This window comes from Schistocerca piceifrons, chromosome 9, assembly GCF_021461385.2.
Source record: "Schistocerca piceifrons isolate TAMUIC-IGC-003096 chromosome 9, iqSchPice1.1, whole genome shotgun sequence".
Lineage (NCBI taxonomy): Eukaryota > Metazoa > Arthropoda > Insecta > Orthoptera > Acrididae > Schistocerca > Schistocerca piceifrons.
This window is the reverse complement of record NC_060146.1, coordinates 137,545,015-137,565,030: the sequence shown is the minus strand read 5'-3', so window position 1 is coordinate 137,565,030 and position 20,016 is coordinate 137,545,015. Positions and strand designations below refer to the sequence as shown.

The following is a 20,016-nucleotide window of genomic DNA, read 5'->3' as shown; positions in this document are numbered from 1 at the left end:
GAGTTGAGTATGAACATACATGTAACCCAGATGATGATGCAGTTCACAACCAAACAGTCAAAATTTGACCCAGTTAAGATTACTAATGATAGCCAAGACAAACTGACTCCATCAAATTCTTAGGATTTAATTTATTTATAGACAATGGGAGAGGGACATGTACATCTGACTGGTGTCTGTTCTGTTAGATACGCCTGACAGAACAGCATCACTTGTAATAGCACGACTGGTACATACATGTAAATGTGAAGTGAAACAAAGGGAAAGGATGGGTGGGAAATTGTGACAGCTAGCCAAACAGGACGTTTTGGTAATACAGTGGCGAAAGTTGAAAATATGTGCCACATTGGGACTCCAACCTGGATTTGCTGCTTCTCTTGAACAGTTGCCTTAACCACTTTGACCATCTGGACACAGTCCCTGACTGACTCAAATTTTCATGTCATTGCATGCTGCACTGGAGCATCCCTCACCCATTAAACTCCCTACTTGATTCTCATAGGATTTTGAATGACATTTGTGCATTTGTGCTGAAACAAATTTCAAGGAGCAATTACCCTTTTCTTTTTCAAAATTTATATATCTGAGTGATTTATGTTCTGTCAGACATGTCCAACAGAACAAACATCATCTGTGATGACATGGCTGGCACATACATGTAAACATTAAAAATAGGGAAGGGAAGGAAAGGGTGAAGATGGGTGGGGAAATTCTGGTGACTAGGTGCTGTCTGATGGAACAGACACCACTCAAATACTCAAATATACAAATTTTGAAAAATAGGCTAATGGCTCCCTGACATTTGTTTCAGTGTAAATGCACAAATGTTGTCTGAGCTCTTACAAGAATCAAGGTTTGTGGGTAGAGAGTTTAGTGGACGAGGGATGCTGCATTGAAGCAGATGGTAAGTTGGAAATTTACCGTGTTCAGATGGCTGTAATGGTTAATGCAGGTGCTCATGAGAAGTGGTAAACTGGGGTTCAATTGCCAGTCCAGAAAAAATTTCAGGTAGCTCTAAATGTGGGAAAATGCAAGTTAATGCAGATGTGCAAGGAAAAAAACTTGTAACATTCAGATACATCATTAATAGTGTACTTTTTGGCACAGTCACATCATTTAAATATCTGAGAATAAAGTTGGAAAATGATATGCAATGGAATGAGGATGTATGGACTATGGTAGGGAAAGAAATGGTTGACTTCAGTTTATTGGGAGAATTTTAGGAAAATGTAGTCCATCTGTCCAATTGAGGAGCTACTTGAGTGAGAAGTAGTAGCACCAGTCACAAAAACTGACAACAGCTGGGAGAGTGGTGTGCTGACCACATGTACTTCTGTATCTGTACCTGGTAATACCTGAGGGCTGAGGATGACACAGCAGTAAGTCAGCACCAGTGGGCATTCAAGACTGGTTCAGATATTGTTTGTTTGTTTTGTTTTTGTGCCTGCATATAGAATGCTGCTCAAGTGTTTGGGATCTGTACCAGGTCAGACTCAAGTAGGACATTGAAGCAACTCAGAGCTGGGCTAATAAATTTTTTAGTGGTAGGTTTGAACAGTATGTGAGTGTTACTGAGCTACTTTGGGAACTCAAACGGGAATCCCTGGAGAGAAGGTGGCATTCTTTTTCAGGAACACTACTGATAAAATTTAGAGAACCAGCATTTGAAACTGATTGCCAAATGATTGTACTGCCGTGAACGTACATTGCACATAAGGACCACGGAGATAAGAAACGAGGAACAGGAAAATAACTAGTAATACTACAGGGTACTCTTTGTCATGCACTGTGTGGTAACTTGTGGAGTATCTACGTAGATGTAGATGTAAGTGTGCACATAGTTGTCATGATTCCCCACCCATTACTTTGCTTTCCTTCCCTTTCCTACATTTTATGTTTCCACTTATAGAGATGTCAAAACATTGTAACGACCTGCTTGATAGTCTGGTTTTCCACCACTGAAAAGCAAAACTGCAGCAATTCTATGTGACATTGAGTGGAAAAGGCATTGGTGGAGTTATGGATGTATATGACACCGATTGTTTGTTTTCAGGTCATGCATCTGCCATTAATTATGGCCTCACAACTTGTGGGCAGAGAGATCTATCTCTACATCTATTTTATTAATTTACCACATGACTGAAATTTGATGGATTCCTTTTAGCACTCATGAGGTGACCTCACCCTTTTTATTATTTAGGGTCAGTTGCCAATTTTTGCGCCATGCAGATATCTAATCTAAATAGTTTTGCAATTGGTTTTTCCTGATGACTTTACTAGATGATAAACAACAATATCATCTGCAAACAACCTATGATGAAATGTGTCATTGCCATCAGAAAAGAAACCAAGCATGAAGGTATTGCATGTGGTCTGCAATAATGTTCACACAGTTCACAGCTATCATGGTGCCTCCAGTTACCATCACAGGTCCCATGGAAACCCATTTGGAAGTCCCCACTGCATAATATTGTCTCCATCAGCCTGTTTTCATAACACAGAACATGTATTCAGCACCACTTGCCTTGATAATGGCACATCGGGAACAGACTAGCAACCTGGTGTGCCAAGAAACACAATTCATCCAACCAGGTGACATACAATGGGGCAGTCAGAAAGTTTCCAGAATTTTGTTGTAACTACACTACTGGCAATTAAAAATGCCACACCAAGAAGAAATGGAGATGAAAAACGGGTAATTATTGGAAAAATATATTATACTACAACTGACATGTGATTACATTTTCACGCAATTTGGGTGCATAGATCCTGAGAAATCAGTACTCAGAACAACCACCTCTGGCCATAATAACGGCCTTGATTCGCCTGGGCATTGAGTCAAACAGAGCTCGGATGGCGTGTACAGGTACAGCTGCCCATGCAGCTTTAACACGATACCACAGTTCATCATGAGTAGTGACTGGCGTATTGTGACAAGCCAGTTGCTCGCCCACAATTAACCAGACGTTTTCAGTTGGTCAGAGACCTGGAGAATGTGCTGGCCAGGGCAGCAGTCAAACATTTTCTGTATCCAGAAAGGCCCGTACAGGACCTGCAACATGTGGTCGTGCATTATCCTGCTGAAATGTAGGGTTTCGCAGGGATCGAATGAAGGGTAGAGCCACGGGTCGTAACACATCTGAAATGTAACATCCACTGTTCAAAGAGCCATCAATGCGAACAAGAGATGACCAAGACGTGTAACCAATGGCACCCCATACCATCACACTGGGTGATACACCAGTATGGTGATGACGAACACACGCTTCCAATATGCGTTCTCTGGGATGTTGCCAAACACGGATGCAACCATCGTGATGCTGTAAACAGAATCTGGATTCATCCGAAAAAATGATTTTTTGCCATTCGTGGACTCAGGTTCGTCATTGAGTACACCATTGCAGGCACTCATGTCTGTGATGCAGCGTCAAGGGTAACCGCAGCCATGGTCTCCGAGCTGATAGTCCATGTTGCTGCAAATGTCATCGAACTGTTTGTGCTGATGGTTGTTGTCTTGCAAATGTCCCCATCTGTTGACTCGGGGATCGAGATGTGGCTGCACGATCCGTTACAGCCATGCAGATAAGATGCCTGTCATCTCGACTGCTAGTGATACGAGGCCATTGGTATCCAGCATGGCATTCCATATTACCCTCCTGAATCCACCAATTTCATATTCTGCTAACAGTAATTGGATCTCGACTGACACGAGCAGCAATGTCCTGATACGATAAACCGCAATCGCGATAGGCTACAATCCAACCTTTATCAAAGTCGGAAATGTGACGGTACGCATTTCTCCTCCTTACACGAGGCATCACAACAACGTTTCACCAGGCAACGCTGGTCAACTGCCGTTTGTGTATGAGACATCGGTTGGAAACTTTCCTCATGTCAGCACATTGTAGGTGTCGCCACCAGTGCCAACCTTGTGTGAAGGCTCTGAAAGGCTAATCATTTGCATATCACAGCATCTTCTTCCTGTCAGTTAAATTTGGCGTCTGTAGCACGTCATTTTCGCGGTGTAGTTATTTTAATGGCCAGTAGTGCATTTACTGCCACAATAAAGGTACATATTTACTTAATTCCCTTGAAAGTAGGCTCCTTCAGAACACAAACACTTATTCCACCATTCTTAGTACTGCTGGAAACAATGATGGAAGCCATGTTTTCCAAAGTTCAGCTGTTTTGTTGGTTTTGATGTCTTCTGTGGTGGGAAAATGGTTACCTTTGAGGCCCTTTTTGATCTTGGGGAAGAGTCAGGCACCTGCAGATATTAAATCTGGTTAGTAGGGTGGCTGGTACAGGAGTGGAATGTTCATTTCTGCAAGCAGGAAACACTGTCATGATGCAGTGTACATCCTCCTTGCCATTTCATGGGACATTTTCAGTCGATTGTCTCTCTCAGTGATTTCAAAATTGGCATGTGGAAAGGGTTGTTAAGAGATTTTACAGCAGGTACAAATTCAGAATACACAACACCTTCACCATCAAAAACTGCAATGAGTGTCACTTTTGTTTTGGATTTGATATGGTGTACTTTCTTTGGTTGAGAAAATTACATTGTCTGATATTCTTTGGGCTCTGGCTTGTATGCAAACACCCAGGGCTCATCACCATTGACGATTGTCTTAAGAAATGTCAGAATACTTTTTTCAAAACATTCGGCCACATCCAACAAAAGAATTTCCTTTTTATCTGGAGTCAGCTTCCATGAGACAAAGTTTGAACTAAGACATTTCATCTCCAAATAATATGATAGGATGGCATTAATGGATTCATGAGAGCTCTGGACTTCTTGTGCCAACTTCTTCATAATCAGTCATCAGTCTGATCTGATTAACTGTTGCACTTGCTTCACCAATTATTTGTTTCTGAAGGCTGCAGGTCTTCCAATGTGGTGCTTCTCCTCCAGTGATTCCTCCCAATCCCAAAATCTTGGAAACCACTTGTAAATGGCTGTTTTCTTTAATGCAGAATCCCGTAAACTGTCTGCAATGCTAACAAAGTCTCTGCAGCAGATTTCTCCAATCTGTACATTAAATTGATGTTCACTCTTTGCTCAAACTGCAACATCATGCCAAGAAATCACCATACATTCTTAACTGTAAATAAACAAAAAGCATTAAGCATATTATTGCAGAGTTGGTAAGAATAATTAGTTAGATCAGACTAATATGAGGGGCAACAAAATGGTTACAATAAATCTCTGGGAACTTTTTGATTACCCCTCACATTTCCTATGATTCTGGGTCCAATTTCGATGATCCTGTGCTCATTGCTGTCATAATTGATTATGTCATCACATCAACAGTAACATGTGGGGGGTGTCTGCTGAGAAGTCCCATTTTCAACATTGTCTATTAAACAGTGTGTTACAAAACAGTTGCACCTGAACCCGTATTGTATTTTGGGCTTTAATCTGCCACAAACTACTGCCTATCCTACTTTACAGAGTGGCCAAGCATCTACCTCTGCATTCTGTGATGAGGCACAGATGTCCAAAACCCTGTCACATACAGTTTCACCATTCTTCAGCTACTTTCCATAGATATTCACAATGGCAGAACACAAACAGAAGACCAGCCATTTCCAAGATACTGCCACGCATCAAGCCATAACAATCTGCACTTTGTTAAAGTTGCTTGCCAGTATATGACATTGTCACAAATAGGTGCAACAAAAAGACCATCAAACATTACACTTTTGGCCAAAATGCCTTCTTCTGGACTGGAAAATAAGCATCTACACCAACATCCACATCTACATCTATACTTGGGAAACCACCGTGAGGTGAACGACAAAGGGTACATCCCATAGTACCAGTTATTAAGGTTTCTTCTTATTCCACTCACATATGGAGCACGAGAAGGATGATTGCTTGAATACCTCTGTGCATGCAGTAATTATTCTAATCTTATCTTCACAATCTCTATGTGAGTGACATATAGGGGGTTGTAGTAAATTCCTAGAGTAATCATTTAAAGCTGGTTCTTGAAACTTTGTTAATTTACTTTCTCGGAAAAATTTACATCTATCTTCAAGAGTCTTCCAATTCAATTCCTTCAGCATCTCTGTAACACTCTCCCATGGATCAAGCTGACATATGACCATTCGTGCTGCTCCTCTCTGTACATGTTCAACATTCTTTGCCAGTCCTATCTCGTATGGACCCCACAGACCTGAGCAATATTCTAGAAGTGGTTGCACGAGTGATTTGTAGGCAAGCTCTTTTGTCAATTGATTGCACTTCCACCAGTAAGCCAAAGTCCACCAGCTGCTTGATCCATGACTGAACATATGTGATCATTCCTACAAAGTGTTACACCCAGGTATTTGTTTGAGTTAGCCGATTCCAACAGTGACTCATTGATACACACAAACACTCATGCAAAGGGTAGTCACACATGCATGGCCATTGTCTCTGGCTGCCAAGGCCAGACTGTGAACAGCTGTGCATGATGGGAGAAGCAATCCAGGTGGTGGGGGTAAGGAGAACGCTGGGGCAGGGATGGGGAGAGATAATAGACTGGGGTGAGGGACAGTAGGTAAAGTGCTGCATGTGATAGCATACAGGAACAATATGGAAAGAGGATAGAGTAGCTAGGTGCAGTCAGGAGGTTACACAGAGGTCAGGGAGAGGGTATGGGCGGGGAGGGGGGGGGGGGGGAGTGGAAAATTAGAGAATTAAAAAGACTGTGCAGCCTAGCCTCAGCAGCCGGGGACACTGGTCATGTGTGTGTAGGTTGTGTTTGTGTGAGTGTGTGTATATGTTATCTAATTCACAAGGAGGCCTTCTGGCTGAAGGATTACTTGTTTGACATTCTTTTTGTTGTGTCTATCTGCAACTCATCTTCACTGTATGTCGCTATTCCATCTTGGATTTTCCATTCTTTGCTCATGTCAGTGTATTTCTCATTTACAGTTCACAACATCACAACAGTGATTCTCCCTTTGCTTCTGCTTTGCTTATGTATTTTCCTCACTGCAGGATGTGCTCACAAGTCCACCAGGTGGGATCCAATCTTGTGGTGCTGTGGTTGTAACACTTAAACTTGTCATTGTAACTGAGAGGGGCATACTTGGTAATGTCTATTTTTCTTTTTAAGAATTTGGCAAATACAATATAGACACTAAAAATACAGAAAAAAACTTTTCAGAATATCTGATTTATGCATTAGACAGAACCAGCCACCCATTGTTTAGAAAACTAAAAGTATTAACTGGCCCATACGTTTAAGCTTATGGAATTGTTATCATCCTGTATTTGTGGCTGGAATTATTCAAGCAAGACCATTTTGCTCATACATATGACAAAAGAAATGAAGAAAACTGTACACCTTCCACACACCAACTTGAACTATTCTCTCATAATCCCCAGTATATAGTAATGCAGGCTTACAATAATTGTAAATATTTATAATTTTACATTGTTATAATTGATAATTATGACTATAATAATTGAACTGGGATGCATTAGTACATATGGAGCTATGTCCACTGATTCACTGATAGAGAAATTCTGTTAATCAGTGGAAAAATTCGTGAAAGACAAACTGGTAAATTTGATTCAATAAAACTTGATACTTGTTCCTCTAAGTAAATAAAGCTGTTTATTCTTAGGTATTACATTTTAATGCTGCGTTAGTCTTTATTTGCATAAAAAATATTGTGAACATGATGTTTCTCCTGTACACAGAGCAAATGTTTTTCAGAGGTCTCTCATGTGATGAATAAACTGCAATTCTCCTAAACTAGTAATATTTCTCATCAAATGATTGCTTAAATACTTACTGTCTCTGCTGGACCTAAGATGCCTCCAAAAGTGTAAGTCTTTCTTGACCTCGCTACACTCATACACGTTACCCCTTTGTCCGCGTAGTATGTATCATCCTTTGGTATCTTGGCTGGGTAACAGCCAATACTGATGTTCTTACAGGGGAGAGGAGATCCATTATATGCGCAGCACTCTATTCCAAGCCCATCTGCAGTTAAGAATGTAAAGCATTTTCTTAAATTTATAGTACATGTAATTTATACAGGGTTAACACAACATGGAAGATTCCACTAAATGCTACCATAGTAGTGTAGTTATTATTGTAGTTCCAATTTACTTATTTGTTTGCCATTGTAGTGTCTCCTGGAAAATACTCACCACAATACTTTTATGGCATTTAAACAAAGGCAAAATGAAGCATCTCTGCTGGCTTTGGCATCTTTCTTGGAGTAAATAAATACTATCTATATTTCTTTCTAAAATTTGATTTCAGAAAACAATGATCTAACAAATATCAAAACTACTTCACAGTCTGTGTTTTCCTAATCTTTAATATTCCTCAGTTTTTCTGAGGAAATTTTCTTTTACAGGGTCATTTGAAATTTAAAATTTCATAGTTCCATGAGTTCTAAAAATTTTTTGACCTCACTAATTAATTTTTGCTGAAACATTGACTTGTATACTAATTCATAGTACTAGGTTTCCTGGTAATATAACAACCTTGAAGTCATTTTAATTTAAAGATGTGATTCATTACATAAAAAATAATATTGAATACTAATGATGTGCACTTCAGGAAAGTAGGAGCTGATTAATTAATATCATTAGTTGAAAAGGCACATGAATTATGGAGAGTTACAAGAACATGTGCATTAATTATGCTATTAACTAAAGTTACTCCATGAAATAAAACTATTCAGGGGTGATTCTAGAAGTTGGTCAAGGGGGAGGGGGGGGGAAGGGATTTGGGAGAATGGAATATAGCTTAACAAAAGGAGAGTTGGGGTCCTCCACCAACAAATTGGTAAAATTTGGTGTTGCTTGTTGCTTAAAGTACTTTATGGTAGCTGTTTTGGAGTTTAGGGTAAAAACTGTGTATAATAAATAATAAGACGCCCATTTTAAGTTAAATGATATTTATTGGTTTAGAGAGTAAGCTATTTGCCGCTCTTGTTCTTTTCTTAAAATGTGTTTGAAATACATTGCAACCTATATTGCTACATAATTATAAAAAAGAATGATTGAATCTGTTGGAGAAATATTTTCACAGATTTCTGAAGTCATTTTATCCAAGGTAATATGATACTCCATTGGAGGGGGGGAGGGGGGGGAGAGGGGGGGCTACAGCCCCCATAGCCCTCCCCCTTGCCACTGCCCCTGAAACTATTTAAATAATTTTGGAAGTGTTGATGTAAATATGCCCCAGGTTAGACTATATACACAACCATGAAAAGAGGTAGAGTGGGAGTTGTTAATATGAGGTTGTCAGTAGTATTCTGTAATGATCTTTACATGTTTCATATGTAGCAGTTTGGATTATGAACAGTACTGCCCCTCTCCCCACCCACTCTGCAGTAGTTACTTTTAATTTGTTTAATTTGTTAAGGATTGGTAACACATTTATGATGCCTCCAAAGTTATGCATAACAACTGCATTGCAAAAAATATATTTTCTGTATGACCTATAAATATTTCAGCCTGTGAGGTTTCAGACAGTCATTCATGGATGCACTCATTATTGAACAAAAACAAAAAAAAAGTGAAGGTCTTTCATATTGACTTTATCCTTTACGAAAGCCTCTATCATGAACTGTGAAATTTATTGAAACAATGAAATTCTAGCAGTAACTGAACAGTGAACAATTTAATGTTATTAGGTCATAACATTGCACTCTGAGGGGAATAACCAATAACAGGTGTGGGTATATCATAATATGGGCCGTAATATGGGCCAACTACCACAAATAACAAATGCTATGAATACATCTTAATGAACTTTATTAGCTAACATAAATACATGCAACTGCCTGAGACAAAGGCTCAGATTACACTACTCTCCCTCTGCGCAGTTCAAAGTTTTTTCTTTTCTTGTGGTGGAGGGTCTCTGGAGACTGTGGCAAGATTGATACTCCCACATGGGACATTGACTCTTGACTTTAGAAAATATTTTGATTCATTACCACCCCAGGACTTCATATAAAAATATGTTGAATGAGGAGTATGCAGCTGGACTGAGGACTTCCCAACAGATAAAAGGCAACACATCATTCTTGTCTGTGAGCCATTCAAGGATGCCTGAACAGCTATGGGTGTTCCTCAGGGAAGAATGATGGGAACTGTCTGCTGATGATTGGCTATGATCCATACATGATTTGAAAAGTTTCATTTTAATTCTGTGGCTAGTAACCACAAGGGTATGCACCCTCATTCTGTGAATTGTATTACTTTTTTCTGAAGGTACAAATATTCAAATTCTTGTGTGTTATGTTTCTAATACAAAGATTGGGAATAAGCCCAGCACATACCAAGGCAACTGGGGAAAACCACCTGAAATCCAAGCTCAGTCTGTCTGGTTAGCCAAACAACTGGATCTAGGTCTGCCTCACCTCTGTAATATTATCTACATAGTGGGAGGCAAAAACCTTTGCATCAAGTTTTGTGGTTGATGATTAGAGTTTTTCATGTGGATTGAATTTCATTTTTGCCACCAATCAGAAAAGGATTTTTGTGCCAGTATCTTTGTTGCTCACTCCACTTTCAGGTCTCACAGTGAACGAGGAACAAAGTTACAAGTACAGACACTAGGATCCTCTTTCTTTTACTTTTGGACATTAGTCTGTCTGGCTGGTGTATGTGTTAGGTATGTTATTTCACATGTTTTGAACAATTTCCTTCAGAGGTTGGAGGATTCTCAGATTAGGATCAGCTGATGAAATTAATCTCAATATATCATGGCTGATGGTCTAGCAGTAACAAAGGGCTGGAAACCAAGATATCACAATAACTCCTCCCAGTCAGACCACATAATATTTCAGTTTTCCTTTAACTTAGCTTTCACCTCCCAATGATGTGCAGATTCACCAGGCATGAGATACTGTTTAGAGTCCTCATTAAACTGAACGTTCCTTTTCACCAGTATGAATTCTGGTTGGACATGGGCATGGTGTCCAGTTCAAAGGCTTGCACCAGGCCATTGAACCATACCAATTATTATTATTATTATCTCTTTCCTTTCTCAGACGTTATGTCTGGTTAAAAATGGAAAGTGACACGGACCTTGATCAAGCGTGACTTCCTTTTAACTGTACGGTATATGTTACATTGCATTTAGCAACTTTCGGGTAATTGAACACGTATAAATAATTACAGATTTCTGTAGTTATATATATACATTTGGGTGTAGCTGTATTGCATTGATGTACTGGTGGATATTGTGTGGTATGACTCCTGTCTTTGATAGTATAATTGGTATAATGTCAACTTTATCCTGATGCCACATGTCATTGACTTCCTCAGACAGTTGGATGTATTTTTCAATTTTTTTCTCCTGTTTTCTTCTGTATATTTGTTGTATTGGGCATGGATATTTCGATTAGTTGTGTTAATTTCTTCTTTTTATTGGTGAGTATGATGTCAGGTTTGTTATGTGGTGTTGTTTTATCTGTTATAATGGTTCTGTTCCAGTATAATTTGTATTCATCATTCTCCAGTACATTGTGTGGTGCATACTTGTATGTGGGAACATGTTTTATTAATTTATGTTGTATGGCAAGTTGTTGATGTATTATTTTTGCTACATTGTCATGTCTTCTGGTGTATTCTGTATTTGCTAGTATTGTACATCCGCTTGTGATGTGATCTACTGTTTCTATTTGTTGTTGCAAAGTCTGCATTTATCTGTTGTGGTATTGGGATCTTTAATAATATGCTTGCTGTAATATCTGGTGTTTATTGTTTGATCCTGTATTGCAATCATGAATCCTTCCATCTCACTGTATGTATTGCCTTTTCTTATCCATGTGTTGGATGCGTCTTGATCGATGTGTGGCTGTGTTAGATGATACGGGTGCCTGCCATGTAGTGTTTTCTTTTTCCGATTTACTTTTGTTGTATCTGTTGATGTTATGTGATCTAAAGGGTTGTAGAAGTGGTTATGAACTTACAATGGTGTAGCTGATGTATATATATATGAGTGATTGCTTTGTGTATTTTGCTAGTTTCTGCTCATTCTATAAAGAATTATCTTAAATTGTCTACCTGTCCATAATGTAGGTTTTTTATGTCAATAAATCTCCTTCCTCCTTCCTTTCTGCTTAATGTGAATTGTTCTGTTGCTGAATGTATGTGATGTATTCTATATTTGTGGCATTGTGATCGTGTAAGTGTATTGAGTGCTTCTAGTTCTGTGTTACTCCATTTCACTACTCCAAATGAATAGGTCAATATTGGTATAGCATAAGTATTTATAGCTTTTGTCTTGTTTCTTGCTGTCAATTCTGTTTTCAGTATTTTTGTTAATCTTTGTCTATATTTTTCTTTTAGTTCTTCTTTAATATTTGTATTATCTATTCCTATTTTTTTCCTGTATCCTAGATATTTATAGGCATCTGGTTTTTCCATCGCTTCTATGCAGTCGCTGTGGTTATCCAATAAGCAACCTTCTTGTTTAGTGTGTTTTCCCTTGACTATGCTATTTTTCTTACATTTGTCTGTTCCAAAAGCCATATTTATATCATTACTGAATACTTCTGTTATCTTTAGTAATTGTTTGAGTTGTTGATTTGTTGCTGCCAGTAATTTTAGATTATCCATGTATAGCAAATGTGTGATTTTGTGTTGGTATGGTCCAGTAATATTATATCTGTAATTTGTATTATTTAGCATGTTGGATAGTGGGTTCAGAGCAAGGCAGAACCAGAAAGGACTTAATGAGTCTCCTTGGTATATTCCACACTTAATCTGTTTTGGCTGTGACGTGATATTTGAATTTGCTTGGATATTAAGTGTGGTTTTCCAATTTTTCATTACTATGTTTAGGAACTGTATCAATTTAGGATCTACTTTGTATATTTCCAATATCTGTAGTAACTATGAGTGGGGTACACTATCAAAAGCTTTTTGGTAATCAATGTATGCATAGTGTAGCGACCTTTGTTTAGTTTTAGCTTGATATGTCACCTCTGCATCTATTATCAGTTGCTCTTTACATCCTCGTGCTCCTTTGCATCTGTCTTTTTGTTCTTCATTTATAAATTTTTCTGTGTTGTATGTGTCATTAATTTCTGTGTAATGACTGCAGTTAATATTTTGTATATTGTTGGTAGGCATGTTATGGGGCAATATTTTGCTGGGTTTGCTGTGTTTGCTTGATCTTTAGGTTTCAGATAAGTTATTCCTTGTGTAAGTGTATCAGGGACTGTGTGTGGGTCTGCTATGTAACTGTTAAATAATTTATATCTAAAAACAAAGATGATGTGACTTACCAAACGAAAGCGCTGGCACATCGATAGACACACAAACAAACACAAACATACACACAAAATTCAAGCTTTCGCAACAAACTGTCATCTCATCAGGAAAGAGGGAAGGAGAGGGAAGGACGAAAGGATGTGGGTTTTAAGGGAAAGGGTAAGGAGTCATTCCAATCCCGGGAGCGGAAAGACTTACCTTAGGGGGAAAAAAGGACGGGTATACACTCGCACACACACACACACACATATCCATCCACACATATACAGACACAAGCTGACATATTTAAAGACAAAGAGTTTGGGTTTGACCATATGTCTGCTTCTGTCTGTATATGTGTGGATGGATATGTGTGTGTGTGCGAGTGTATACCCGTCCTTTTTTCCCCCTAAGGTAAGTCTTTCCGCTCCCGGGATTGGAATGACTCCTTACCCTCTCCCTTAAAACCCACATCCTTTCATCCTTCCCTCTCCTTCGCTCTTTCCTGATGAGGCAACAGTTTGTTGCGAAAGCTTGAATTTTGTGTGTATGTTTGTGTGTCTATCGATGTGCCAGCGCTTTCGTTTGGCAAGTCACATCATCTTTGTTTTTAGATATATTTTTCCCATGTGGAATGTTTCCCTCTATTAATTCATGTTAAATAATTTAGTTAGATGTGAATGTGTTGAGGTGAACTTCTTTAGCCAGAAATTTGCTATTTTATCTTTTCCAGGGGCTTTCCAATTGTGTGTAGAATTAATTGCTTGGGTGACTTCATGTTGCAAAATTATCACTTCAGGCATTTGTGGTATCATCTTGTATGTGTCTGTTTCTGCTTGTATCCACTGTGCATGTCTGTTATGTTGTACCGGGTTTGACCATATGTTCCTCCAGAAGTGTTCCATGTCTGTTATGTTTGGTGGATTGTCTATTTTAATGTGTGTGTTATCTATTGTCCGATAAAATTTATTTTGGTTTGTGTTGAATGTTTGGTTTTGTTTCCTTCTATTTTCACTTTTTTTGTATCTTCTAAGTCATTTGGCCAATGCTTGTAATTTCTGCTTCTTTTCATCTAATTGCTCTATCACTTCTTGTTGTGAGATTTTACCTAACCTTTTTCGTTTTTTGTCTGATATTTCATTTCTTATAAATCGTGTTAGCTGTCTGATGTCTTTTCTCAGTTTTTCTATTCTGATCTATAGCCTGTGTTGCCATGCTGGTTTTGTAGGCTTCTTCTGTGTGTTGGTTGGTTCTGATCTCTGCCTAGTGTGTATATTTAGTGTAGTGAGTGCTCCTATATAAACCAGGAGTTGTAACTCTTCCATAGTTGTATTTTCATTTATTTTGTTGTGTATGATTGTGTTGATAGTTGTTATTGTTGTTTTGACTTGTGGGTTATTTGGGGGTCTATGCAAGAATGGTCTAATGTCTGTATCTGTGTCTTTGTATTCTATATATGTCAGCTGAAATTTTTCTTCTATATCTAACATGTGTGTCACTTCATGTTCTATTTGTGCTTGTTCTGGTGACTGTCTTAAGATTTCGTTTTCCTCTGATTGTTTAATTGATATGTGTTGTTCTCTGTTTGTTTCCTCTGGGATGTTTGAGTCAATTACTGTATTTTCTTCTTCTTCTTCTGATTGCACATTATTTTGTTCCAGTATTCATTGTACTTGTTGTTTGATGACTGGGGTAGCCTGTTATTTTTGATTATTACACGGATCTGATCAGCTAGTTGTTGTTCTGTTAAAAATTTTAATTCTGGGTATCTGGTAATAAATGTTGTGTATGCTTGTGATCTGTATCCAGTTGTGTTGGTTCCTTTTTTTGTTGCTTGGTAATAACAGAACATGAGGTGTCTGTTAACTTCATCTGACCATCTCATCCTCTGTCTTTGTTTTCCTTCTAGAGTGGTTGCAGGAAGCATATCCTGCAAAACACCTCTATTTGGATTTAAATCATTTTCCGTGTGGCTAGCAGTGTCATTACCATTGTGGGCAGGCATAGGGTTCAAGCGTCGTCCCCGACCATGACGGCGCTTGTCCGAGGCTTCATTAGTTCTGTCCTGAACCAAATAATCACACTAAAAGGGGGGTTAGCCCTATTAGTGGTTTGTTCTTTTTGTCGCCTTTTATGACTGGCAGAACATTATTATTATTATTATTATTATCATCATCATCATCATCATCTCAATATCTGTATGAAGGAATACAGTTGTAAGCAACTAAGAAGAGAGGTGTGCTATAAGGTGACTGTGATAACTCTTGTTCTCAGAGGTTGATGATGTCAGTGCACAAGAAGGTCCAGACCAGTGCTGTTCACTTTATATAGTCATATTGCAAAAGATAATATTAGCCCTAATCGTGCACCCAAACTCCAGATGTCAGACAGTCAGATCAGTACCGAACATTGTATATCGAGAGGTTATCAACCAAAACTCTAATATAGTTTGTGCTACATGCTATCATCCAGGAGGACATGCGTAAATGGTATGCAATACGTAAGACCTAACGTACAGAGCACACATAACTGTAAGCATCTAATATTTAGAGTTCCCATATGGAAGTTGGAAGAACATTAGTTTGTTGTACCAAACATCATAGGTTTGAGTCCTGCTCATGCCAGTTTTTGTATTGTACTACACGAGGAACTATTATATGGGACAACATGTTCCTGACTTGTAAAAGAAATGTTTATAGTTTGTAGCAATGCTCTTTTGGCTGCCTGTATTCACTTCATTTATTTGAAAATAGTAAACCTAGAGAGTACATCTGTAGGACTGCAGAATAAACAGAAAGTCTCCATCACATGCACTGTAATATGTGGCTATCTCTCTTTTACAAACATTAGCTCTCCACTTTCCACCACCATTTCCACTGGTACAACATACACTACTGCCCATTAAAATTGCTACACCAAGAAGAAATGCTGATTATAAATGGGTATTCATTGGACAAATATATTATACTACAACTGACATGTGATTACATTTTCACACAATTTGGGTGCATAGATCTTGAGAAATCAGTACCCAGAACAACCACCTCTGGCCATAATAACGGCCTTGATATGCTTGGACATTGAGTCAAACAGAGCTCGGATGGCGTGTACAGGTACAGCTGCCCATGCAGCTTCAACACGATACCACAGTTCATCAAGAGTAGTGACTGGCATATTGTGACAAGCCAGTTGCTTGGCCACCATTGACCAGACATTTTCCATTGGTGAGAGATGTGGAGAATGTGCTGGCCAGGGCAGCAGTTGAACATTTTCTGTATTCAGAAAGGCCCGTACTGGACCTACAACATGTGGTCGTGCATTATCCTGCTGAAATGTAGGATTTAGCAGGGATCGAATGAAGAGTAGAGCCACTGGTCATAACACATCTGAAATGTAAAGTCCACTGTTCAAAGTGCCGTCAATGTAAACAAGCGGTCACCGAGACGTGTAACCAATGGCACCCCACACCATCACACCGGGTGATACGCCAGTATGGTGATGACGAATACACGCTTCCAATGTGCGTTCACCGTGATGTCACCAAACATGGATGCAACCATCATGATGCTGTAAACAGAACCTCGATTCATCCAAATAAATATCATTTTGCCATTCCTGCACCCAGGTTCATCGTTGAGTACACCTTGCAGGCACTCCTGTCGGTGATGCAGCATCAAGGGTAACTGTAGCCATGGTCACTGAGCTGATAGTCCATGCTGCTGCAAACGTCGTCGAACTGTTCGTGCAGATGGTTGTCGTCTTGCAAACGTTCCCATCTGTTGACTCAGGGACCGAGACATGGCTACACAATCCATTACAGCCATGCAGGTAAGATGCCTGTCATCTTGACTGCTAGTGATATGAGGCATTTGGGATCCAGCACGGTGTTCCATATTACCCTCCTGAACCCACTGATTCCATATTCTGCTAACAGCCATTGGAACTCAACCAACATGAGCAGCAATGTCGCAATACGATAAACCGCAATCACGATAGGCTACAATCCAACCTTTATCAAAGTCGGAAACATGATGGTACGCATTTCTCCTCCATACACGAGGCATCACAATGACGTTTCACTAGGCAACACTGGTCAACTGCTGTTTGTGTATGAGAAATTCGTTGGAAACTTTCCTCATGTCAGCACGTTGTAGGTGTCACCACCGGCGACAACCTTGTGTGAATGCTCTGAAAAGCTCATCATTTGCATATCACAGTATCTTCTTCCTGTCAGTTAAATTTCGTGTCTGTAGCATGTCATCTTCTTGGTGTAGCAATTTTAATGGCCGGTAGTGTACATTGCGCAGTGAAAAATCTGTTTTTCATTGTAGATATCATGCAAAGTCCAAATGTCTTGGTTGACTTTGGCTGTTATTTGATACTAAATCAATATTTGAGCATTCTGACTATCTCATTTTTTTGGGTAAAGCACTTCCCTTTTCTCCTTTCATGATATTTAGTCATTTCCATCACTTGAGGACTCTTCTGGTAAAGATATCTAAGTCATTGACTCTTGTCCATGAACTTGGTCAAAAATGAATGTTTCCACTCCAGCTGGTGTGTGTTCATCAATATCTAATGTTTTCTCTTTACTGTCATTTGATGCCTTCCACTGATTAATTATGTCCCATAGGAATGCTGCACATTTTCTCTCATCTTCAGTTATTTCCATTGTTGTTGGAACACAACCATAACTACGAAACAATTTGACAGTGACAGCAACAATGGTCAAAGGGTACATGTCACAAAAGAGCAATGTCAGATGTAACAATAGCAGTAGCTTGCAAACTGGACAGCTATTTCAGACCCACTTGTTCATATGTTCATGAACGTCATGCTACAGCAATGGTGGTGGTGCTGCCCTCTAGCAATCAGTTACTATTCCTATTGTTATTATTGTTGTTATTGTTGTTATTATTACTATCAATAGTTTCACATGTGTGATGCAATTAATTCTTTATTGTTCTATTCAAATAATTTATGTTTATTCTGTGGAACTACAAATGTACTTCATTGGTTTGCTACTTTCAAATAAATGAAGCAAAAGCGGACTTCCAACAGGACAGTTTTGTAAGCTCCGAGCAGTCCTTTTATATGTCAGGAACATGTTGTCCCATACAACAGGTTCACACATACTACAGTACAAAACTGGCATGATCAGTGACATTTGGTATGACAAACTAACGCTCTACTGATTTCCCTGCGGAAGCCCTGTATGTCAAACACTCACAATTACATTTTCATTGTGCTCTGTTAGTCAGGTCTTACTTATTACTTAGCATACATGATTGCTCTGCTGGATGACAGCACATAGCCCAAACTGAATTCGAGTTTTGGTTCTTATTCTATTGATATACAATATTTAGTATTGATGTGACTGTGTGGCATCTGGAGGTTTGGGTGTTAGATTTTTGTAGCTGACATGGTAGCTGTCTACAGTAGAGTGTTATCTAAAATATATTTACCAGGGGTTGAAAATACTACTTCAGTTGTATACTTATTTTATTATCACACAATCTGTTTTGGGCTCTTATAAGCCCACCCTCAGGTGTTGTAACTTGGTGCTGTGGCCCCCGAGAACCAAGTTACAACACCTGAGGATGGGCTTATAAGAGCCCAAAACTGGTCATGTAATAATAAAAGAAATTTACAACTGAAGTATATTTTCAACCCCTTGAATAATGCTCAGTTCCAGATGTTTTTCTAGCAGGATTGTTCATAGTAAAATATATTTTTTGAATAACCTGTCACAGAATGGCAAAATATGAAACTGATATAAAGACAGGCACATCGACATTCTCAGAATTTATAGAAATACAAATCTTTGTGCCACAAAAATTTTTAAAATATGGTAGTTTGTGACTAGACAATTAAGTACTTACAATGGATCTATCCACAAAACGGAATAATTTTGCATTTTCAGTCACTGGGAAGACTGGTATTCCCATAAGATATTATGAACTGATTTTTTTTTTCTTCTAGAAAGAGGATTTTTACAAAATCATTGTATAAACTAGACTTGAATGCTATTTGGGTGTGTAAAACTGGAACCAAGTTCGGTTAATGACACTATGTATGAAGTACTACAGTGATAATGGCCACAGGCACAATATCCGATGATCTGCTATGTATAAGAGTACAAAGAAATGGAGAATATCACTTCTGTTAAAGAGTGACGGTAAATAGTAAATATACGCTACGTGATCAAAAGTATATGGACACCCCCAAAAACATACTTTTTTTTATATTAGGTGCATAGTGCTGCCACCTCCCAGCAGGTACTCCATATCGATGACATTCACAGTCAGTAGACATTGTGAGAGAGCATAATGGGGCATTCTGTGGAACTCAGAGACTTCAAACATGGTGAGGTGATTGGGTGTCACTTGCATCATACATCTGTACATGAGATTTCCACACTCCTAAACATCCCTAGGTCCAGTATTTCCAATGTGGTAGTGAAGTGGAAATGTGAAGGGACACATACAGCACAAAAGTGTACAGGCCGACCTCCTCTGTTGACTGACAGAGAGCACTGACAATTGAAGAGGGTCATAATGTGTAATAGGCAGACATCTATCCAGACCATCACACAAGAATTCCAAACTGTATCAGAATCCACTGCAGGTACTATGATAGTTAGGTGGGAGGTGAGAAAACTTGGATTTCATTGTCAAGTGGCTGCTCATAAGCCACACATCAGGCCAGTAAATGTCAAACAATGCCTTGCTTGGCAGAAACAGCATAAGCATTGGACAATTGAACAGTGGAAAAACGTTGTTTGGAATGAC

General features: G+C 38.9%; 1 protein-coding gene across 1 annotated transcript in view; it reads right to left on the bottom strand.

Annotated features, from left to right (window-relative positions):
• The window catches only part of LOC124717212 (peroxidase-like), a 216,143-nt gene that overhangs the window by 50,280 nt on the left and 145,847 nt on the right, over positions 1–20,016 (bottom strand). Inside the window, exon 6 of the mRNA XM_047243999.1 lies at positions 7,795–7,985. Within this exon, the coding sequence (XP_047099955.1) occupies positions 7,795–7,985 (191 nt within the window). The remainder of the gene's footprint in view (positions 1–7,794; positions 7,986–20,016) is intronic.